This window comes from Periplaneta americana, chromosome 17, assembly GCF_040183065.1.
Source record: "Periplaneta americana isolate PAMFEO1 chromosome 17, P.americana_PAMFEO1_priV1, whole genome shotgun sequence".
Taxonomy (NCBI): Eukaryota; Metazoa; Arthropoda; class Insecta; order Blattodea; family Blattidae; genus Periplaneta; species Periplaneta americana.
This window is the reverse complement of record NC_091133.1, coordinates 20,880,688-20,905,102: the sequence shown is the minus strand read 5'-3', so window position 1 is coordinate 20,905,102 and position 24,415 is coordinate 20,880,688. Positions and strand designations below refer to the sequence as shown.

Here is a 24,415-nt window from a genome sequence, read left to right as displayed (position 1 = left end):
TGTAAAACACTGTCCTTCTGCTATATGAAAAAATATTTTTACGGTAAAAAAAATTATTTACATTTTTTTAATTCATTTCACTGTGCAGTGATGACGCGTATCCACATAACTCAAAAAGTATCCAACATTCTGTGATAAAATTTTTTGTGTGTATTTATGCATGTAATATCTGCAATATGATCTACGATCACTTCTCTAACTTTGATAGGTTGTCTGATAAGAAATAAATTCATTTAAAATAGTCAAATATTAGTATTTTCTTCTAACACAAAATAAACAAAAATATTATTTACCAGCCGTACCAGTGCGCTCCGCTGCACCCGTTAGAAATAAATATAAAGTAATTACATAATTAAAATAGGACATTTGATCCAGGGAACATTCGTGTTTGATAGAAGGATAAATCGTTTAATATGTTACTTAATTTAAATTGCATGCAAATAATTAAAATGCGATCATTTTGATCCAGAGACCACTCATTTGGTGCAATGACAATTCCCTTAACATGTTTCTTAATTGTTATTACCAATTATTTTTATTATGTTTATATTATATTATATTATGAAAAAGTGTGTTGATAACGGATGTACTCGAATTAGAAAAGTTTTTAATTTGTTGTGGGAGCTCTTGAATCTCAGGAGGAACAACTTTTACAACAGCGCAACATAATCTGCTTGGCTCATTACCCAATTTTTTTGCATTGCACTTATTGCATATGTATTTTATGTAATTTAACACGATTCAATTGAGCATAGTTAAAATTTGAATTATAAAATAATGGATTGCTAAGCTAACGTACTATTACTGCATACTAAATCAATACACTCTCGTTGTTCGTTAATTCTCTGAGATAAAAATGAATATGTTCATAAACATTATTATAGAAATACAGGAAATGAATATACAGAATAACCTATCAAGTTTTCTGTGCATAAGAAGCTATTTTAATCTTACCTGTCCTCAATTCACTCACAAGTTACTGTAATAACATTATAGCATTATGTACATCCAGAGAAACTACACTTTCCAATGATGAAATAATAATTAATTATACAAATCGGTTAATTTAGCTTCTGATATTACTTCATACAAACATAGAAACATTGTCTGTAGGCTATGTTCCATAGCTTTCGATTGTTGTGTCCAAGGCCCCTTATAGACGAAGTCGTTTGTTTTTTATTTCAATACACCGCCTTAGATGGCAGTTATTTTAATTTTAAAACTCATTTATCTCATTAAATATCTGTCCTATCAAAATTTTTCAGAGAATAAAACTTATCAGAAATCATTTTTAAAGAAACGTTTGTTATGTAACATATTTCACAAAAATCAATAATAAGCGAGATATTTCGATTTATTTAATTCAGGCCCCCTTATAACCCCCTTTTAAATAACGTATTTTGAATGCCATATAGCCTATAATCTAAGTTACAACGAACTTAATTTATATTCCAATTTTCATCGAAATCGGTTCAGCCATTATCGCGTGAAAAGGTAACAAACATACAGACAGACAGACAGACAGACATACAAACAAAAATTTCAGAAAAGCGATTTTCGGTTTCAGGGTGGTTAATTATATATGTTAGGACCAATTATTTTTGGAAAATCGAAAATTACCAGAAAAATTTCGGCTACAGATTTATTATTAGTATAGATTAAGGAATGTAGTTGAAAGAGCATAATATCGTAAACATGAGTTTCAGCAATACAATAAAAGAGAGAGAACATAAAAAGTTAACAAGTTTATGATTTACGAGGGAAACGCTTCATCACTGCACAGTGAAATGCCACCATTTTGAATTTTGAAAAAAAAATATATAAATGATTTTTTTAAATCGTAAAAATTGTTTTTCATATATCAGAAGGACAGTGTTTTACACTTATCAATTTTCATTACTATACAAGAGACAGTAATGGAGGAAAAAAATGTTGAATATTTCCAAAAATTTTACTGCTGTAAGCTGTAAGGTACCTAACCACTTAAAAATGAATAAGTAAAAATTATGTGTAAAGAAATCAAACATGAGAATAAAACAAAACATATTCAATGCACTATGGCTATATTAGAACAATATAAATGAGACTGGAATGCACATATTTAAGAGGCGTCGAAATATAAACTACATTACAGACGGAGATGACACCAAGATATTTCACTTCATTTCAGATGATAATTTCTTTTGAAGAATGGAACAGATTGAAACCGTTGATTATGGATGATAATAATTACTTTAGAATAAAGTTGTTATTGCCCCAGATATACAATTATCTAAATAAATATACTGCCTAAATGAAGTACATTGAAAGTGAATCAGAAACTATTTAATTATTTTCTTAAAATCATTCTAGAAAGTCGTTAACAAATCTGCACAAATATAAGAGTGACAATGCTGATTATCATGACGATGCTTCATTCATAATAATTATTGTTGAATTAAGGCTGATTCACAATACACCGGGAAGGGAAACTACAAGGAGAACTAGAACTGAAATAATGTTAAAATAAATCTGAGCATTCACAATATTGTGAATGTTCACATTTAAATACATTTATTTTAACAATATTTCCGTTCTCTTTCTAGTTATTGTTTTCGTTCCCGGCTTAGTGTGAACCAGCCTTTACGCTCATTTACGAGCCCTGAAGAGAATTTGTGCTTCATTGGTTTCACAGGAAATCACTATTAATTCTTGGGGTATTTACACTGTATAATTACTCCCAACCTTGTACTTGATTGAAACAAGGGACGGGGAAGTAATTTCTTTTCTATACGTGAAAGCAACGGTTACTGCTATTGTAATTTCAATGAAATACATAATTTGCTACATTCATAAAATTTATATAAGTAAATTGTGCAAACATTGATACAGGTCCCAAGAATTAAAATATTGATTGGTTTTGAAAACAATTTAATTATTCATAACAATACATTTTATAATAATTAGGAATTTAATATATTATCATGTACGTTAAAGAATTAATAGACCATTTTAATTCTATTTATGGGAAGTGAATACAATGTTGAATATTTTACTCCAATTTCAATTTCAGCATGTCATAAATTTAATATCAGAACATTTTATTTACATTATTATGGAAAATCAAATACGTTAGCCTCACTCAAAGCATGAGTAACTAATTGAAAATAACTATTCGTTGTGCTAAACGTGACTTGATCTAAGACGCAACACATCACACGTTCAGTAATGGACACTAAACACAAACCTAATTCATTTCAGCTCTCTCGGGAGATTGGTTCCGCAACCCTGCATCCTACACTTCACCGCCCAGGTCTAGGCCAATCAGCCGTTTCTATCGCCCTGCTTTCGTTCCAGATGATAATGCATCGGTAAGAGACAACATTGTGTTGGTTATGCCAGGGAAATGTAAAAACCTACGATAGCCACTTTCTGGTGAATAATGGACCAATTATTAACTCCAAATATAATAGGCCTATATGCGACAAGTGGAGGAGATGATTATAATAATAAATTACGTACTATGAAGCTTGTGCAATATTAAAATAATTTATAACATTCATTCATTCATTCATAGTGTCCTGCCCAAGAGCAGGTCCTTCACTGCAAATCCCAGCATTCTCTAATCTTCCCCTTTTTCCGTCTTCCTCTTCATCTCATCATATGGTTCATATAAATCTTAATATTGTCTATCATTAGATATCTTCTTCCACCCCGTGCTTTTCACAGTTTACCTTTTCTTCACGTGCATACTTCTAAACCAGTGACTCAACCAATTTATTTTTCTTCTCTTCCTGATCTGTTTCAGCATTATTCTTTCTTCGCCCACTCTTTCTAGCACTGCTTCATTCCTAATTTTGTCTTTCCATTTCACACGTTCTATTCTTTTCCATATCCACATTTCAAATGATTCCAGTCGTTTCTTTTCACTTCGTCGTATTGTCAATGTTTCTGCCCCACAGAATGCCACACTCCACACAAAGCATTTCACTAGTCCCTTCCTTAGCTCTCTTCCGAAGATCCGCAGAAGATGCTCATTTTCCTATTAAAAGCTTCCTTTGCCACAGTAAAACTCCTTTTGACTTCCTGTCAGCAGCTCATGTCCATCTATATTAAATTATAAATACAAATAAACATAACTATAATATGAAAATATTAGGCTATGACAGAGTCATTAAGAAAAACATGTATTCTTAAAACAACAAGTTTCAAAGATACTGACACTAATATTTTTCATGTGGACATACATCTAAAGTAAAAGGAATATAGGAATTCAAATTCTGAATGAAACTTACATAATATCAGTATTTTAAAGTAAAAACTTTAAGAAACTACAGCTTGATGATTTACAGTATTATAAACTTGAAGAATTACATTTGTAATACAAAGACTTAGTTTTGATTACGAAGTTTTAAGGACATAGAGATTAATTTGTTAGTATAAAGAGATTTTTATTGAAATAGTAAGTTTTAAGAACGTGGTGATTAACGTTTTGTTAAGATGATATTAATGTTTAAATTAAGAACAATTACCGTTTAAAAGTACTAAGTGATAAACATTGCCATTAATGTTAAAATAATATAAACAAATATAGTTTTAAAATACTTACTAAGCTTTAAGAACATAGATAATAATATTTTAATATAAAAATTAGGCCTATATTTTTTAAGTATTTTAAGAACTGAAGATTGATATATTGAATACAAATAGAAATCATTTTACATACACTTTAAACACGTAAATATATTTTTCCATGTAAAGGAGTATAATTTTAAATTGAAGGATAATGTTCTAAAGAAGAGCGGGTTTAATTTTGAAGCAAGAAGATATAGTCATATGAACATGGAACGTGTTTAAATATAAAGATGCACAGTTTTAAAATAATATTCTTATTAACGTAGATATTGATGTTTAAACAAAATCAGTAATTTTAAGTATTATATTAAGAATATGAAGAACACCGAGAAAAAGTGTTCATGAATTCATTTCATAACTATCACTTTGAAAATACCCTATTTATATTTTCAGTATTTGTATTCGTTATTATAGCTAAATATAGTACTAAATACTATAGTTAGCACTTTAAAACTGTGTAACTATAATCAGGAATAACTTCAATAATTTTACTCTTAAAGAGACCAATAAAGTACTTTGAAAGTACAAAATATAAACTAACGTAACTAAACTACCAATAAATTGGTCTGTCTGTTATTATAGTATGAAAAGCGTCAAATTAAGCAATCTTGAAATAAGTAAAAGACACTTGACTCGACGATGACTCTACATTTTATGGTATAAAAATAAATATGCTTATAATCTTACTGCAAACTAAATTCCTCACATACCCTATATTACGTTACTAACATCGAGTAAGTTACGATATTTATCATTTAGACTAGGCCTACATTTCTAAAATGCAGTTAGACAATGTTAGGTAAAATTATTTCTCCACTTTGATTATGTACATCAGTAATAAAAATGTTGTAAACATATTTATTACGCAACTAGTTAGGTAATGATACTGCTATTACGCAACTAATTAGATAATGACACTGTTATTATTTAACTGGTTGCGTAATGTGAACCACACAATATAGTTACAGTTATAATATAGTTATCAATTTCGATGGTACTAAACATTTAATAAGCAGAATTTACAGCATTTTCAATATCTGAATCTACGTCTGAATTCATTTTAACAATGTTTATTTCTCAGTTATTATTTAACTGGTTGCGTAATGTGAACCACACATTATAGTTATAGATATAATATAGTTATCGATTTCGATGGTACTAAACATTTAATAAGCAGAATTTGCAGCATTTTCAATATTTGAATCCACGTCTGAATTTATTTTAACAATGCTTATTTCTCAGTAGTGCTGTTATTCTGTTATAAAAATTAATGAAACATACATAAACTAATCGCCTCTTCACAAAAGACATGTTCAAAATTGATAAAAGTAATACAGTACAATTACTTTTATTTTTTTATCAATGTGGATAAAAATTTTTACGATATTTATCGGAACATCATATTACAATATTCAACTGGTTATCAAACTCGTATTGTAATATGGAAAATTACGATACTCATATCGTAAATAATTACTATCTTACTCTTCTAAAGAGAATCTTTACAGATAATAATAAATTAGAATTGGCGATACTGAAACAACATTAGAACGAGAATGTTAGGACTCGGAGAAAAAGTGTTCTCTTGCTACATCGTTTATCATAAATCTCACAAGATATTACGGGTATCGAATTCCTTAAGCTAACTTATATAATTTTCATTAATTAAATATTAATGAAAAGTAAATGCGTTATGTTTGCACATTTTTACAGTACCAGGAGCCTCCTACGATGCCTATCAAGAAGTCGGGTTCATCCCGTAGTCAGTCGCAGCCTACTGTTGAGACGCCGGCATCCATTCCTCGAGCCGAGAGACAGGCGTCTCTGAAGGAAGAACCGCTTGGCGAAGAGTTCGAAGACACCGCGGCTCGCATGAACCGCAGGAAGAAGAAGAAGCAAGAGGAAGCGAGATTAGCTGAGGAAGAGAAATTACAAGAAACGGCCAGGCAAGCAGAGCTCGCCAGGCAGGAGAAGATGGCTCAGGAGGCTGCGGCGGAGCGCCAGAAGGAGCTCGAGAAGAAGGCAGAACTCGCCAGACAGGCTGAGGAGGAAGCTGCGCGCAAGGCAGAGGCTGAACTACAAGCTGAGCTGGAACGTCAAGAAGCTGAACGAAAAGCCGAGGTTGAACGTCAAGCTGAACTGGAACGCCAGGAAGCTGAACGCAAAGCTGAAGCTGAACGGCAGGAAGCTGAACGTAAAGCTGAAGCTGAACGGCAAGAAGCTGAAAGAAAAGCTGAAGCTGAAAGACAGGCTGAACTGGAACGTCAAGAAGCTGAACGCAAAGCCGAGGCCGAAAGGCAGGCTGAGTTGGAACGACAAGAAGTTGAACGCAAAGCTGAAGAGGAACGGCAGGCTGAACTAGAACGCCAAGAAGCTGAACGCAAAGCTGAGGCTGAACGGCAAGCTGAATTGGAACGTCAGGAAGCTGAACGCAAAGCCGAAGAGGAACGCCAAGCAGAGCTCAAACTCCAAGAAGAACTGGCCAAGCAGGAAGCCGAAGCTAAGGAGTCTGCAGCAACTGAAGAAGCTCCTGCAACTGGGGAAGAAGGTGCGGAACCTGTACCTAAAGACGAATCTCAGGCAGAAGCGCCGACAGAAGAGGTATCGGCGACACCAATTGGGGACATTTCGGCAGCACCTGCTGAAGACAAACCAATTGAGATCGTTCCTACGAGTCCTACAGTAGAAGAGGAATCCGGTCCTGAACCTGTAGTGGAGGAGCCCCTGTCTCCAGGAACTCAACAAGAATCACGTACCACTATAGAAGAGGTTCACGATGTGGGTATAGCCGAGGAACCAGAGGAAGAGTAAATTTGAGCTACTTCGATATCTCCTATATTTGCCCAGAGAAGAACGAGGGAGGAAACCATTCCATCTCAAATTATTTAGAAGTGAAGGATGACCGCAGGCGGCCGAACATAAAATAAAGGGGGCGTACATGAAAGGAGATAATTCCTCCAGCAACTCATACGTAGGTAATTTCTTGAAATTACACGATTGTGGCTATAATGTTCGAAATATTACTTTCAAGTGTTGTCCATAAAGAAAGTTCTTTCTAGCATGATGTATTCATAATTTCGTATTTTATTTTTAAGTAAATAAGTACTATGCATCTCAGTTTTTTGACATAGATGTCAAATCTAACTGATGGTATCCTTGTAATATATGTAATATTGAAAATTCGACTTAATTCCTTCCCTATTAAAATAATTGTGTTTATTTATGTATCTTTGAAACTGTTTAAAGTCTCAAATCCTTATATACAGAGAAAGTTAATGTTAAACTGAGCAAAACTGCTCGTCAAGTAGAACTTTATTCTAACTTGCAGCGTGGCTTAATGAACTTATTTTTCATAGTTTTCACATCTGAAACGGAAGCTAACGTGCATTTATTGATTCATTTATCTAGGAACTAGTAATATGTGTGCTTTTGCCACATAAAATCGTACACTTTTTATTAGACCACGCATCCTGAATACCCATTCATTTTTTAACATTCTCCTTCAGTTCAGGTTAAAAGAGGGAAATAGATTACACAAATACATTATTTAGAAACCATCACTCTCAAGTGACCACTCGAACCATGTACAATGTAATTTTTTACTATCAATTTTAATTTTGTAATTATTTATTCACAAAACTGTAAATTGACCTTTACATTATGAAGAAGTCTGATCAAATGAAAATGGAGTGTTATGTCATTCAAAACTACTTGTAATTGAAAACTAATTCGGTGTAATTCATTCAGACAACAATAAATTCTATTGTGATTGGAATTGCTCATGTATTATTTATTAAAAGTTCCACATATAATAATTTTTCTTATACAGTAGATTCCGCTTAATAGGACCATGTTGGGACCATGCGTTTTGGTCCAATAATGCGGCTGGTCCTCTTAACCGGCGTTAGATACATATATTGACGTGTGCCGTATTTGTCCCTCTAAGCTCGGTCCTAATACGCAGCTTTATTGGACCAAACACATGGTCCCAATGTTGTCCTATTAAGCGGAATCTACTGTACAGGGTGTTTCCGAGGTGGTGTTACAAACTTTCAGGTATGATGGCGAAGGGCACATGTATCAATTTGAGATAAGGAACCCTGGTCCGAAAATGACTGAGTCGAAAGTTATAAGCAAAAATAGTTATAGCTACAACAACGGAACAACGTCGCAATGAAAACTGAAAGAAAAATAACAGTTAAAATAACGTTAGACCCGCACTCATTGTTGCCTTGTCAAATAAACACAAGCGATAATTAAAACGCTTACTGTTATACATTTTTGCACGGCAGCACTCATTGTTGCAAAGAGAATAATATGAACTGACTGAAATAATATACATTCGGTGAAGTCACTTTCATTGTAGCGGTTATAGAAATAAATGTAAATATACCTGTAAGCAATTCTTAATAATAAATTAATAAATAATAGATAAATAATCAAATAAAGGCAAAAATAGCATTTATTTTGTAAATTAGGCATTTATATTAAAAAAGGTAGAAAAGGGCAACATAAAACTGTGACGTTTCAATCACAAAGGTATAATTCGTACAGATTTACTTTCAAAATGAATATGCGTATCTTCATTGGATATTTGGTGTAGGCCATCGGAAAAAAAATTCAATCCTGAATTCTTAATTTTCGTCAGTTTCTGACACATAGGCAGCTGATTCCTAATCAGACATTTTCTTCACATTGATGATAACTCCATTGTTTGGATATGCAAGAAGTACAGATTGAGCAGTATTTCGTTTTTGAGACAGAGACAGGTGAAATGTGCTGAAGTTCAAGCCAATATCCTACTCATAGGCAGTAATCAACCCCTTCTTTTCACTTTCATAGACACACTGGTTAAATATAGAATGAAATCTCTTACAACAACACAACAATAAGTTTCTTTTCAAATGCAGGTCTCTTATTACGGTAATGACCAACATGATTCAAAATCTAGCATATCTGCATCTCCTGCATCATAAAATTCCCCAACAAAACAAAACATGCGAGGTGTGCGAAACAGCTGGTAGCCAACTTTTGATGCAGAAGGGACCGCGGTCCTGGACTCTGGATCTCTCTGCATTCAACCAGAAATTCAATTCCATGTGTTCTACCTTAGATCTCCGCCGACTGAAATCTTTTCTATGCACAAAGATGAATATACCTCCAGAGATTCAGAATCTGCTCATAACTGAACTTCATTTAAAAAAATGTGACTAAGGTCGTAATTACTGTATTTGGGTTATTTTACATGCATTATTTATCTCTTTGGATATTGTACGACAAGTCAATGTTACCGATGTCCCGTAGCCTATGTGCGCAAAATATGCTACACTGCGGACAGCATTGATTTACATTATAATCATATTTTGTCTTTCACTTAATGAAGGGCTCAAATGGAATGACAAATTCTTGTTACGTATGTAATCTAGCAAGTAATTCTTTTTATTTACTAATGGTGAGTACCTGACTTGACATTCACTCTTGTGTAAAACAATTTACCAACAGAGTCGTTGCCCAGGATGCGCCATAGGAGACTAGTCTATGTTATAATCGCACTGAGATTAGATGATGATGATGATGATGATGATGATGATGATGATGATGATAATAGAGATTCATTAGGATGTCACAGAGGAACCAGAGCTCCCGGAGAAAATCCCTGTATTATCTGGACCACGGGCTTGCTCAACACAAGTTATAAATCGGGGGATCGAACTCGGGTCCAGAGAATTATAAGTCCAGCGCTCTAGCCTCTAGATCAGCGTGGCAGCTACAAGTTGCATTTAAATACATATGTATATGAATTTTAATAAACCCAAATACATAGGTTGGATAAAAAGTAATGGAAACACTGCTGTCACGTGACGATAGTGCGTTCGAGAGTTGCCAGCTGTATGGACATGGACAAGGACTGTTAGATGAGTTAGTGTAGCCAGCGGCGACAGTACTCTGTCAATCTACTGCAGTGTGTAGAACGTTGACTTTGATAGGGATAGTGCGAGCGCCCTAAGATCATGTTTACAAAACTAGAGCAAAATTCCTGGATCAAAATTGAAGTGGCACGAGGTCGTAGTGCACACGAAAGTTTTCTGGGACTGCGTGAAGCATGTGGCGATGCAGCGTTGCCATATCGCACAGTGGCACGATAGGTTAAAGCGTTTCGGGAAGGCCTTGTTGGAAGTGCTGTGAAGGTGATGTTCATTGTGGCGTATGAAATTGATGGGGTAATACTGCACCACGCTGTACCTCCAAGGCAGACTGTAAACGCGGACTACTACTGCAGGTTCCTGCAGCACCACCTTCGTCCAGCCCTCAGGAGAAAACGACGACACTTGGGGGTACAGAACCCCATTATTCTTCATGATAATGCAAAGAGTCATACCGCTGCTGCTGTCAAGGACCTCTTGCTGGCAATGGGAGATTCTGGAACATCCTTCGTACTCACCCGATATGAGTCCATGCGATTACGATCTCTTCGCCAAAGTGAAAGAACCACTGCGAGGGACCCGGTACAATACCAGAGATGAACTTATCCGTGCTATAGGGCGGTCAATACGGAACATCAACAAAGATGGACGCGCTGATGGTGTACGACGCCTTCAAAACATTTGGCAAAAGATGATAAATAAGGGGGGCGACTATATTTAAGATACGTAAATGTTGTACCCTTGTGAATAAAGCCATGTCAGAAATATCGAACTGTTGCCATTACTTTTTATCCAACCCATGTACTTATACTTTCTAGGTCTTAGCTAAAAGAAGTAAACTATTTAATTACAGAATATGTGGTAGGTACTGAAAGTCCAGACACAGAACTAGAAAGACGATAAATGTGTTTGCTATGTATCGATATTTATTAATAGCAAACATACAAACAAACAATGCATGTTAATATAGCAAATATAGCAGTGAACGACAAGGAAGAATTTTATTGATACTTAGATGCACTCAATAACTCTCCTCTACAGCACATACTTGGTTATAAATATTATAATACTGAACGTAAAGATTTGTAATAGAACACATACAGCAAATATGACGCATACTTTACAACTTCAAACTGTAATATCAGCGTTTAACTGGGTTTATGTGATATTTCGTCTTCTAAAATTCTGCACATAAAAGTATACATGCATCCATTTTATATCCATAAATCATTAATTTCACGGGAAAAGTTAGTATTATTCAGCATAAAAGTATCAAAATGTCTGCAACTTAAATTTTACGAATTATATTAAAAAGCAGGTAAAAGTTCTGGGTATGGGATTTATTGATAGGAATTGGAATGATGTCGCAGCAGTTATACAGCGGGATCTGGTAAAATATCGATGCTGTTATTATCTTTTATACGAGTACATTTTCATATACTTCTTTGTAATTTCTAATGTTTATTGCTGGAGCGATGTTTCTACAGTAAAAAATACAAGATTAGTTTAGGTTATTCCCGTTACATGCTATATTTTTTAGCCATATTCGCAAATAACTTTGCTCTAGAATATCCCATTAGGAAAGTTCAGGATAACAGACAGGGTTTGGAATTGAACAGGTTACATCAACTTCTTGACTATGCGGATGACGTGAATATGTTAGGAGAAAATCCACAAACGATTAGGGAAAACACGGAAATTTTACTTGACGCAAGTAGAGCGATAGGTTTGGAAGTAAATCCCGAAAAGACAAAGTATATGATTATGTCTCCGGACTAGAATTGTACGAAATGGAAATATTAAAATTGGAGATTTATCCTTCGAAGAGGTGGAAAAATTCAAATATCTTGGAGCAACAGTAACAAATATAAATGACACTCGGGGGGAAATTAAACCCAGAATAAATACTTATGGGAAATGCCTGTTATTATTCGGTTGAGAAGCATTTGCCATCTAGTCTGTTGTCAAAAAATCTGAAAGTTAGAATTTATAAAACAGTTATATTACCGGTTGTTCTGTATGGTTGTGAAACTTGGACTCTCACTTTGAGAGAGGAACAGAGATTAAGAGTGTTTGAGAATAAGGTTCTTAGGAAAATATTTTGGGCTAAAAGGGATGAAGTTACAGGAGAATGGAGAAAGTTACACAACGCAGAACTGCATGAATTGTATTCTTCATCTGATATTAGGAACATAAAATCCAGATGTTTGAGATGGGCAGGGCATGTAGCACGTATGGGCGAATCGAGAAATGCATATAGAGTGTTGGTTAGGAGACCGGAGGGAAATATACCTTTGAGGAGGCGGAGACGTAGATGAGAGGATAATATTAAAATGAATTTGAGGAAGGTGAGATATGATGATAGAGAGTGGATTAATCTTGCACAGGATAGGGATCGATGGCGGGCTTATGTGAGGGCGGCAATAAACCTTCGAGTTCCTTAAAAGCCATTTATAAGTAAGTAGGCAATGCCTAATGGTAAAGATGATTATGGCAATTTTAAATTTTATGGTTGTAACTTTTTAAAAATATTAGGGCTACATATACATTTACAGGGCAATTACAAATGATTCATCAGGTTTTAAGCGATACATAAAGAAAAATATAACAGAAAAATGTATGATACATCAAAATAAACCATCCAAATTTCGAAGACCTTCACAAGTCTTCGTTGTGGCTTCCTCTCGTTACACGACACACATCAATGCGATATTGAACTTCATTCCATACGCGTAGTAGCATATGTCTGGTAATGGTCGTAAATGCATCTATAATGCGATCCTTGAGATCAGCCAAAGTTGCTGGTAGTGGTGGCACGTAACTACACCCTCCCAGAGAAAAAAATCACAGACCGTTATGTCGGGGATCTAGGAGGCCACTGTAACAACGCTAAGGCCTGGTTTCTTCAACCTTTCTTAAATTATAATAGTGTACTATTCCATTTTAACTGTAAAGTTAACAGTTGAAGCATTTCTTCAACTAATGTTAGTACTAACAGATTGTTAAAACCCTTGTTAATTTAACTACCCAATTTCATGCAATTAAATAATTTAACTCTCTGTTAGCATAGAAGTATTCAATATGGCTGGTGCGTTGGATGCTAAACTTCTTGACCATTTAGAAAGATATCCATGAATACATAAACAGAGGGGATGATTTCAGTGATTTGCCAGAAAAGAAGTTCATACAAAGGTATAGGCTATTTTCTGCCAACCCTCGCTTTTCGCTTTCAACGTAGGCCTAGATTCGTTTGTTTGTTTATTCTCAATAATTGGTTTATATTGCGAAATTATTTCCAGTAGAAGGCTTCTCTCGAACGAAGAGAAATTAGTCGCACGATTTCTTTTTGTTCCAGTGTTTTCCATTTCACAACAGCAATACCAATACGCCGCTCCACGCTACTGTGATACAGACGACGGAAAGAAGCACAAATCAAACCTGAGAGAATAGAAAGACTTCCATCCTCTCTGAATCAAACAACGGAAACAAGCGAAAATCGCAATCGTTAGAGTTCAGAAAACAGAAGTGAGGCTATACTTGGTTATAGGTTATGATTAAACTATATAATTTCTGGTCCTAACAGAGAGTTAACGAACAGAATGTTAAAATGTGAAATGTAAAGTTGAAGAAACGCAATATTTTAACAGAAATTTATACTTTTGTAGTTAATTAACTCTATGTTAGGTGTATTTTATCATAGGTTGAAGAAACTGGGCAGAAGTTATCTTCAGCGCATCGTCCAATCCAACGGAGAGGGAGTTCGATGTTCAGATAGCGACCCACTTCAGTGTGCCAATGGGGCAGCTCCCCATGAAGCTGGAATATGAGGTTATTGGAATCCACAGTCACTTGAAGAAACAATCATTGCTGCAGCATATCGAGGAATGACATACCGGTCGCAGATGCCTTAAATTGAGATGCCATCACAGAATGCTTTGGTGACCTGGCGGTGAATTTCCAGGGTATTGTCTCCTGGAACAACACGGTAACAGCTGTACGGTAGCAAAGGAAAATTATTTCTCATATTCCAAAACTGCGAACGCTTTCTGCTGCGTAGACACCATTTTGAAAACTATGCTTAAGCTGCCGTCTGTCTACACGTGCCAGAGCACGCCAGAGTTACAACATTGTAAACTTTCAGAGTTTTTCTTTCGATTCATGATTAGCACAAACATGTTGCATCCATATTTTTCGCAAATATTTGACTTAAAACCTGATGAATCATTTGTAATTGCCCTGTATTATAAAAAGGCAATTTTTAATTCTATAATTGTAACTTTTTTAACATTACATATACATTTACTGTAGAAGTACACATATTAAATACATTTAGAACTATTACATACACTAAACAATACCGGAAATATTAAATAAATTAAATTAAATTAATTTACCCTCGTATGAGCAACGCTTGTGTTCTGGGCTTCAAAGTAGCATTATAATTATGCAGAAAGAAGAGAGGAAGAAATAAACAATAAAGTTAAATAAAAAACAGACAACTGTATGGGTTACAGACAATATAAGTATGTCGAGTTAGGTCTGTGGTAGAGCGTCTGCCTCCAAACTAGCTGGTCCGTGTTAGATTCCCGGAGGAGTCAGAAATTCCCATGTAATAATTCTACCTCGGGACTAGAAGAGATGGCGGTGCACAACTTATAGTCAATAAATTGTGCACCAATATGCCTGAGCTAAATCTCCGCAGTGCATATGAAGAGAAGGCATATATCACTGCTGATAATGATTCGTCCATCGGATGGGGACATTAAGCCTGGCGGCCCCCTTGGTGCTATTAGAAAGGAGTAGGCTACGTATTGGCACCAGGTTTCCCCTTCTCCCTTCCTCACCTTCATCAACATCCTCTTCCATTCCCTACACTACACTTACACGAACACTCACACATACACTCACGCTAGTATACGACATAACTCTTCACAGATACACATAATGCATAACGTGGCCCGCCGAAGTGATATGCAACTTGAAAATTATATATATTATTTTATGTACCGAAGTACATATGATGTTTCCATACAGATATTCTGCGTCAGCGTACGATGAAAGAGTAGTGGAACGGAGAAAAATTCTCTCCGGCACAGGGATTTGAACCCGGGTTTTCAGCTCTACGTGCTGATGCTCTATCCACTAAGCCACACCGGATTCCCATCCCGGTGTCGGATCGAATCGTCTCAGTTTATATGATATGCGTAAATCACGGCGCTTATTCCGTCGGATCCCGGCCAATTAGTCACTCATAACGAGTGCACCTCCGCACATATGTGGACATTTTCCTACGTTCATGGATATCTATGACGTAGTGCAGAGGGCAGGCCACTAGAGGGAAACCAAGAGGTGGGACTTAAATTGAGACGATTCGATCCGACACCGAGATGGGAATCCGGTGTGGCTTAGTGGAGTTATTGGGTTATTTTACGACGCTGTATCAACATCTCAGGTTATAACCTGATTATTTAGCGTCTGAGTGAAATGAAAGTGATAATGCCGGTGAAATGAATCCGGGATACAGCACCGAAAATTACCCAGCATTTGCTCGTATTGGGTTGAGGGAAAACCCCGGAAAAAACCTCAACCAGGTAACTTGTCCCGACCGGGATTCGAACCCGGGCCACCTGGTTTCGCGGCCAGACGCGCTGACCGTTACTCCTCAGGTGTGGACTGGCTTATTGGATAAAGCATCAGCACGTACAGCTGAAAATCCGGGTTCAAATCCCGGTGCCGGAGAGAATTTTTCTCCATTCCACTACTCTTTCATCGCAACTTGAAAATTGTCACAGTCCTGCCATCTATCCGCAGTATGCGGAATCGAATCACACAAGTGAACTGGTTAGGCATTAAAACACACACACACAAACAATATATGATGAAATAAATAATTATAATTGAAAATATTTGCAACTAATATTAATAAATGTTAAGATTAATATTTAGCAATTAATTAAAATGCAATATTTCAAGACGCTTAAAATATGTAATGAAAAGTGCGTATCGTCTTAATAATAACCATTTTTTGCTATTCCCTGAAAAGTAATACAATTTATCTTCCTTGTATATGTGCTTAGTAAAGAATGATTCCAGTTGGTGATATCGGGTCTGAAGTCGTAGTTTCATGCCACAGTTCAAGACGCAGTGGACCCCAAGTATTCACATATTTGCTTGCAAAATGTGGGGAATGTCGTAGTGGGTCGGAATCCACGCTGAACCTGTGGTCTGCCGAGTAACATCGCTATAATGGAATTCCGCTGTATGGGTGCCCCACTTCATAAATGTATTCCTTCGCCTCACCAAGCGGCAAAGCCAGGCAGATGATACCTGCGAGCGTTAGCTAACAATATGCTAATCCCTACCAGCAATCAGTTTACACACAATGTATTGTAATATGCACCATGTATATGAATAAGCAGCGGCCTCATAGAGCGGGTTGTAGCCCTTCTATAGGCCGAGAGCATGCAAAACGAAGACGCCCATGTTTAATGTGGGCTGTTACTAAGGATATACTTTGAGAAGATATGAGAATAGGGGCGGCTCCAGAACGAGAATTCGGTGAAATAGGCTTTTCTTCAGTCTCAAATGTCTAATCCGAAAGCGATGTGTTATCATCATCAGTCGAGGCTGCTACAGTTGCTACACAGTACGTCTATTCGAAAAAAAATTTCTTAAGGTTGTCATAAATATATTCAAAGTAGGGGTATTATGTAGTAAGGTAGAAACTTGACTGTAATAGCTGTAATAACAATAGATGATCTAGCCGCTGGTGCACAATGCAACAAATGACTCAAATGGTTTGGATAGCAATTTGACGGTAATAATTGTAATAACAATAGATTATATGGTCGCTGGTCCACAATACAAGTGACTCACATGGTCTGGCAAGATAAGTTTCGGATAACAACTTGATGGTAACAGCTGTAATAACAATAGATTATATGGTCGCTAGTCACAGTACAACAAATGACTCACATGGTCTGGCAAGATAAGTTTCGGATAACAACTTGATGGTAACAGCTGTAATAACAATAGATTATATGGTCGCTAGTCACAGTACAACAAATGACTCACATGGTCTGGCAAGATAAGTTTCGGATAACAACTTGATGGTAACAGCTGTAATAACAATAGATTATATGGTCGCTAGTCACAGTACAACAAATGACTCACATGGTCTGGCAAGGTAAGGTTCGGATAACAACTTGATGGTAACAGCTGTAATAATAATAGATTATATGGTCGCTAGTCACAGTACAACAAGTGACTCACATGGTCTGGCAAGGTAAGGTTCGGATAACAACTTGATGGTAACAGCTGTAATAACAATAGATTATATGGTCGCTGGTGCACAATACGACAAATGACTCACATGGTCTGGCAAGGTAAGTTTCGGACAACAACTTGATGGTAACAGCTGTAATAACAATAGATTATATGGTCGCTGGTGCACAATACGACAAATGACTCACATGGTCTGGCAAGGTAAGTTTCGGACAACAACTTGATGGTAACAGCTGTAATAACAATAGATTATATGTTCGTTGGTGCAAAATACGACAAATAACTCACATGGTCTGGCAAGGTAAGGTTCGGATAACAACTTGATGGTAACAGCTGTAATAACAATAGATTATATGGTCGCTAGTCACAGTACAACAAATGACTCACATGGTCTGGCAAGATAAGTTTCGGATAACAACTTGATGGTAACAGCTGTAATAACAATAGATTATATGGTCGCTAGTCACAGTACAACAAATGACTCACATGGTCTGGCAAGGTAAGGTTCGGATAACAACTTGATGGTAACAGCTGTAATAATAATAGATTATATGGTCGCTAGTCACAGTACAACAAGTGACTCACATGGTCTGGCAAGGTAAGGTTCGGATAACAACTTGATGGTAACAGCTGTAATAACAATAGATTATATGGTCGCTGGTGCACAATACGACAAATGACTCACATGGTCTGGCAAGGTAAGTTTCGGACAACAACTTGATGGTAACAGCTGTAATAACAATAGATTATATGGTCGCTGGTGCACAATACGACAAATGACTCACATGGTCTGGCAAGGTAAGTTTCGGACAACAACTTGATGGTAACAGCTGTAATAACAATAGATTATATGTTCGTTGGTGCAAAATACGACAAATAACTCACATGGTCTGGCAAGGTAAGGTTCGGATAACAACTTGATGGTAACAGCTGTAATAACAATAGATTATATGGTCGCTAGTCACAGTACAACAAATGACTCACATAGTCTGGCAAGGTAAGGTTCGGATAACAACTTGATGGTAACAGCTGTAATAACAATAGATTATATGGTCGCTAGTCACAGTACAACAAATGACTCACATGGTCTGGCAAGGTAAGGTTCGGATAACAACTTGATGGTAACAGCTGTAATAACAATAGATTATATGGTCGCTAGTCACAGTACATCAAATGACTCACATGGTCTGGCAAGGTAAGTTTCGGATAACAACTTGATGGTAACAGCTGTAATAACAATAGATTATATGTTCGCTGGTGCACAATACGACAAATGACTCACATGGTCTGGCAAGGTAAGTTTCGGACAACAACTTGATGGTAACAGCTGTAATAACAATAGATTATATGGTCGCTGGTGCACAATACGACAAATGACTCACATGGTCTGGCAAGGTAAGTTTCGGACAACAGCTTGATGGTAACAGCTGTAATAACAATAGATTATATGGTCGCCGGTGCACAATATGACAAATGACTCACATGGTCTGGCAAGGTACGTTTCGGATAATAACTTGATGGTAACAGCTGTAATAACAATAGATTATATGGTCGTTGGTGCAAAATACGACAAATAACTCACATGGTCTGGCAAGGTAAGGTTCGGATAACAACTTGATGGTAACAGCTGTAATAACAATAGATTATATGGTCGTTGGTGCAAAATACGACAAATGACTCACATGGTCTAGCAAGGTAAGTTTCGGATAACAACTTGATGGTAACAGCTGTAATAACAATAGATTATATGGTCGCTAGTCACAGTACAACAAATGACTCACATGGTCTGGCAAGGTAAGGTTCGGATAACAACTTGATGGTAAAAGCTTAATAACAATAGATTATATGGTCGCTGGTCACAATACGACTCTGGTCTGGCAAGGTAAGGTTCGGATAACAACTTGATGGTAACAGCTGTAAGAACAATAGATGTTATGGTCGCTGGTATACAATACGACAAATGACTCACATGGTCTGGCAAGGTAAGCAACTTGACGATAATAGCTGTAATAAAAATGATCTGGTTGCCGGTGCATAATGCGACAAATGACTCACATAGTCTGGCAAGGTAAGGTTCGAATAGCAACTTGACGGTAATAGTCTATTCTAGCCCTCTTGACACAGATTCAGGCTGATATACGGCAGAAAGTGAGTTGGTAGATAGACAGATCTGAGACAGGGACGGATATAGAGACAGATGATCAGGTATGCTGGTAGGCGGATAGATGGTTAGATAAATAGAATAGGAAAGACCGGATAGGATAGGATAGGATAGGATAGGATAGGATAGGATAGGATAGGGATGAAGGTGAATTGATGAAAGGATGAAAGGATGGGTAGATATGTAAATGGATAGATGATTAGGTAGCTACGTAACTAGATAGGTTGGTAGCTAGGTGAGTGAGTGGATGAGTATGAAGGATTAATAGATTGATAGATAAATAAGTAGATAGTTATGAAGATGAATATGTAGATGGGTAGGCAGACATCAGATGGAAGGGTCGACAGACAGCATGCCAGCCAGCCAGCGAGCCAGCATGACAGACAGACGGGGGGGGCGGGCGGACGGAAAGACGGACGGACGGACAGGCAGGCAGGCAGGCAGGCAGACAGACAGACAGACAGACAGAGATAGATAGATAGATAGATAGATAGATAGATAGATAGATAGATAGATAGATAGATAGATAGATAGATAGATAGATAGATAGATAGATAGATAGATAGATAGATAGATAGATAGATAGATAGATAGATAGATAGATAGATAGATAGATAGATAGATAGATAGATAGATAGATAGATAGATAGATAGATAGATAGATAGATAGATAGATAGATAGATAGATAGATAGATAGATAGATAGATAGATAGATAGATAGATAGATAGATAGATAGATAGATAGATAGATAGATAGATAGATAGATAGATAGATAGATAGATAGATAGATAGATAGATAGATAGATAGATAGATAGATAGATAGATAGATAGATAGATAGATAGATAGATAGATAGATAGATAGATAGATAGATAGATAGATAGATAGATAGATAGATAGATAGATAGATAGATAGATAGATAGATAGATAGATAGATAGATAGATAGATAGATAGATAGATAGATAGATAGATAGATAGATAGATAGATAGATAGATAGATAGATAGATAGATAGATAGATAGATAGATAGATAGATAGATAGATAGATAGATAGATAGATAGATAGATAGATAGATAGATAGATAGATAGATAGATAGATAGATAGATAGATAGATAGATAGATAGATAGATAGATAGATAGATAGATAGATAGATAGATAGATAGATAGATAGATAGATAGATAGATAGATAGATAGATAGATAGATAGATAGATAGATAGATAGATAGATAGATAGATAGATAGATAGATAGATAGATAGATAGATAGATAGATAGATAGATAGATAGATAGATAGATAGATAGATAGATAGATAGATAGATAGATAGATAGATAGATAGATAGATAGATAGATAGATAGATAGATAGCCCATATAAAAGTCCGAACAATAATCTTAAATACCTTTTCTTCAGAGCACTTGCGGAGGTGTTACGGGGATTCTTGTGGCGCCTCTTAATGTGTGACAACGTCACAGAGTTAATGTAATATACATCATTCCGGGCATGTAAATTGCCGCTATGTAGTGCCTCTTTCTTACGACTGACAGCAGTAAAACATTAGCCAAGAACATAATCAGCTCCGACAGCTTCATTCCAGCACGATACCGTTCGCCGATGCTGTCATCAAAAACGAATTATCTTCTCAGCGCAGCCGCAAGAGACGGGCTTAATTTAATTGTGATACTAAACTTGATGTTCTCCTACCCTTTACTTCGGCATCTATAGCAGTGTCGTACAAATCGCGTGAACCAAACAGGCTGCTTCAAAATATCTTCCACTAGCCCCGTTGTGTTGAAAATCATAATTCTTTATTCTTACTTCTCAGATTCTATAGTTCAAGTGTACAATAAAATTATTGTTCAAATCTACGTCTACTTAAGTACAAATGAACACACGATGAGGCTCATAAATGTCATGGGGTACGCGGTGTGTCCAGTGTCCACCTAACAAACGAACCTTCCAAAATCATCAAGCCCAAACTCCTTGTCAAAGTTGTAAATAAATACAAGAAAAATGGTTGCCAATATGAACTGCAAGGCATGAAACAGTTTTGTAAATAGCTTAAAACTTAAATTTGAATAGCCATTTTCCAAATTATTTTGTGAAACACTCTTGACACGCAACTCTGTGAACCTTGAATTCCCAAAGGCTAGACCTGGAGACCAAATGTGAAAATTCCACCTTAGAATTTTTTCACCATTCTGATTAGTAGGGCTTGTAAATTAATGAAAGTATGGGGAAAATGTCCAAAGGACATTTTTTCCAAAACGAGACTGGACATAGCAACCTGCAATGTTGTTGGAGAGTACAAATGGGATTCAGTGTCACGCAACACCGCAAGACCACTGTCAGACAGGAGAATCTTTCAATATTAGCACAAGGAATTGCAGTGAGGCAAAGCAAGAGGAGGCTGTATGAGAGTAAGAGGTTAAATCTGATTCCAAGAGGGTGGCCAGGATGTCCAAAAACGAGGAAGGAGGAAGAAAAGAAGAAGAAGGAGGGGAAAAGCTATGGTGCTGGGGAGTTTTGAAACACTGAAAATGAAAAAATCAACATTTTTTAATAATTAACATTTTCTCAAAACGTCATTTTTCGTCATTCAAATGGTTCCTCGTGGTTTCCATTTCCTTCAATTTGCATGAAATTTTGCATGAATACTCTCTATATTTCATACATTAAATTGTATACGGAATTGGCCCTTGATTAATTAATACTTTTCGTGTAATGAATTTTTAACTAAAAAAAATATTGAAATTTAACAACAAAAACTATGTGCCAAATGAAAATTTTTATGTTCTTCACTAGTGCTCAGATTTAAAAATCAATGCGTAGTTTTGTTAATTATGGAATGTAAATTCTTCACAAAAAATTTGAAAGCAGAATTTCAATTATAGTCCCGCGAGAGGCATTTTGAATTTACGCATGATTTAGTTTGATAAAATAAGAAAAAAGTAATATTGAAGAAACTAAGGTATGAAATTTGTTGAAATTTGGTACAAGTGTTTACATATATAGAACAAACGCACAAAATTTGAAAACTGTTGAACCAAAACTATAGAAAATGTCAAATTCAGTTCCAGTGCACCTTAAACAATTTAAGCAATGACAGTACCTACATTCACATATTTGATATTTTAGCTGCTACACTCTATGATGTAGTAATTCTTCACAATCAAACTACTCTACTACTCTCAAGGTGCTGGTGACAATATTTTAAATTTTTAACTCTGTCATAAACGCAGAAACAGTCCCGAAGAATAGTTCGATTAAAACTATAAGCTCCATTTAAATTTTGAGTAAAATCGCTAGTATGGGATCAAGTCCCTATTTTGATTTTACATGCCTTGACTCCCTCTATCACGGATTGTGCTTTTTGGGCGATATTTTCCGAACACTCTATATAAATGTTAATACCATTAGGTTTTAATAAAAATTCTTGATATAGTGGAATACATTTTACCATACAGAATAATAAAATAATGTGAACAGAATGTGCTATGTACTAATAATAGTAACAGTAGGTAAGAATAGTACACATCAACTGAAAAATTACAATATTTGTATTTTATTTTTCCTATTTTTCAATAACTAATCTATACTAATAATAAATCTGTAGCCGAAATTTTTCTGGTAATTTTCGATTTTCCAAAAATAATTGGTCCTAACATATATAATTAACCATCCTGAAACCGAAAATCGCTTTTTTGAAATTTTTGTATGTCTGTCTGTCTGTCTGGATGTCTGTCTGTCTGGATGTTTGTTACCTTTTCACGCAATAATGGCTGAACCGATTTATATGAAAATTGGAATATAAATTAAGTTCGCCGTAACTTAGATTTTAGGCTATATGACATTCAAAATTCATTATTTAAAAGGGGGGTTATAAGGGGGCCTGAATTAAATAAATCAAAATATCTCGCTTATTATTGAGTTTTGTAAAAATGTTACATAACAAAAGTTTCTTTAAAAATGATTTCCGATAAGTTTTATTCCTTGCAAAATTTTGATAGGACTGATATTTAATGAGATAAATGAGTTTTAAAATTAAAATACAATGCCATCTAAGGCGGTGTAATGAAATGAAAACAAATGACTACGTCTATAAAGGGCTTTGGACAACAACAATCGAAAGCTATGAAACATAGCCTACAGATAATGTTTCTGTGTTTGTATGAAGTAATATCGAAAGCTAAATTAACCGATTTATATAATTAATTATTATTTCACCATTGGAAAGTGTAGTTTCTCTAAATGGACATAATGCTATAATGTTATTACAGTAACTTCTGAGTGCTCTCTGGACCAAAATGATTGCATTTTAATTATTTAAATACAATTTAAATTAAGTAACATATTAAACGATTTATCCTTCTATCAAACACGAATGTTCCCTGGATCAAACATCCTATTTTAATTATGTAATTAC

General features: G+C 35.6%; 1 protein-coding gene across 4 annotated transcripts in view; it reads left to right on the top strand.

Annotated features, from left to right (window-relative positions):
* Positions 1–8,389, top strand: part of LOC138692721 (uncharacterized abhydrolase domain-containing protein DDB_G0269086-like) — a 113,243-nt gene extending 104,854 nt beyond the window's left edge. For all 4 annotated transcript variants that reach the window (XM_069815901.1, XM_069815899.1, XM_069815900.1 and 1 more), the window contains 2 exons: positions 3,241–3,350; positions 6,328–8,389. In XM_069815901.1, coding sequence (XP_069672002.1) covers positions 3,241–3,350; positions 6,328–7,425 — 1,208 coding nt within the window. In that variant the 3' untranslated portion in view covers positions 7,426–8,389. The remainder of the gene's footprint in view (positions 1–3,240; positions 3,351–6,327) is intronic.
* The last annotated feature ends 16,026 nt before the right edge of the window (positions 8,390–24,415 follow it).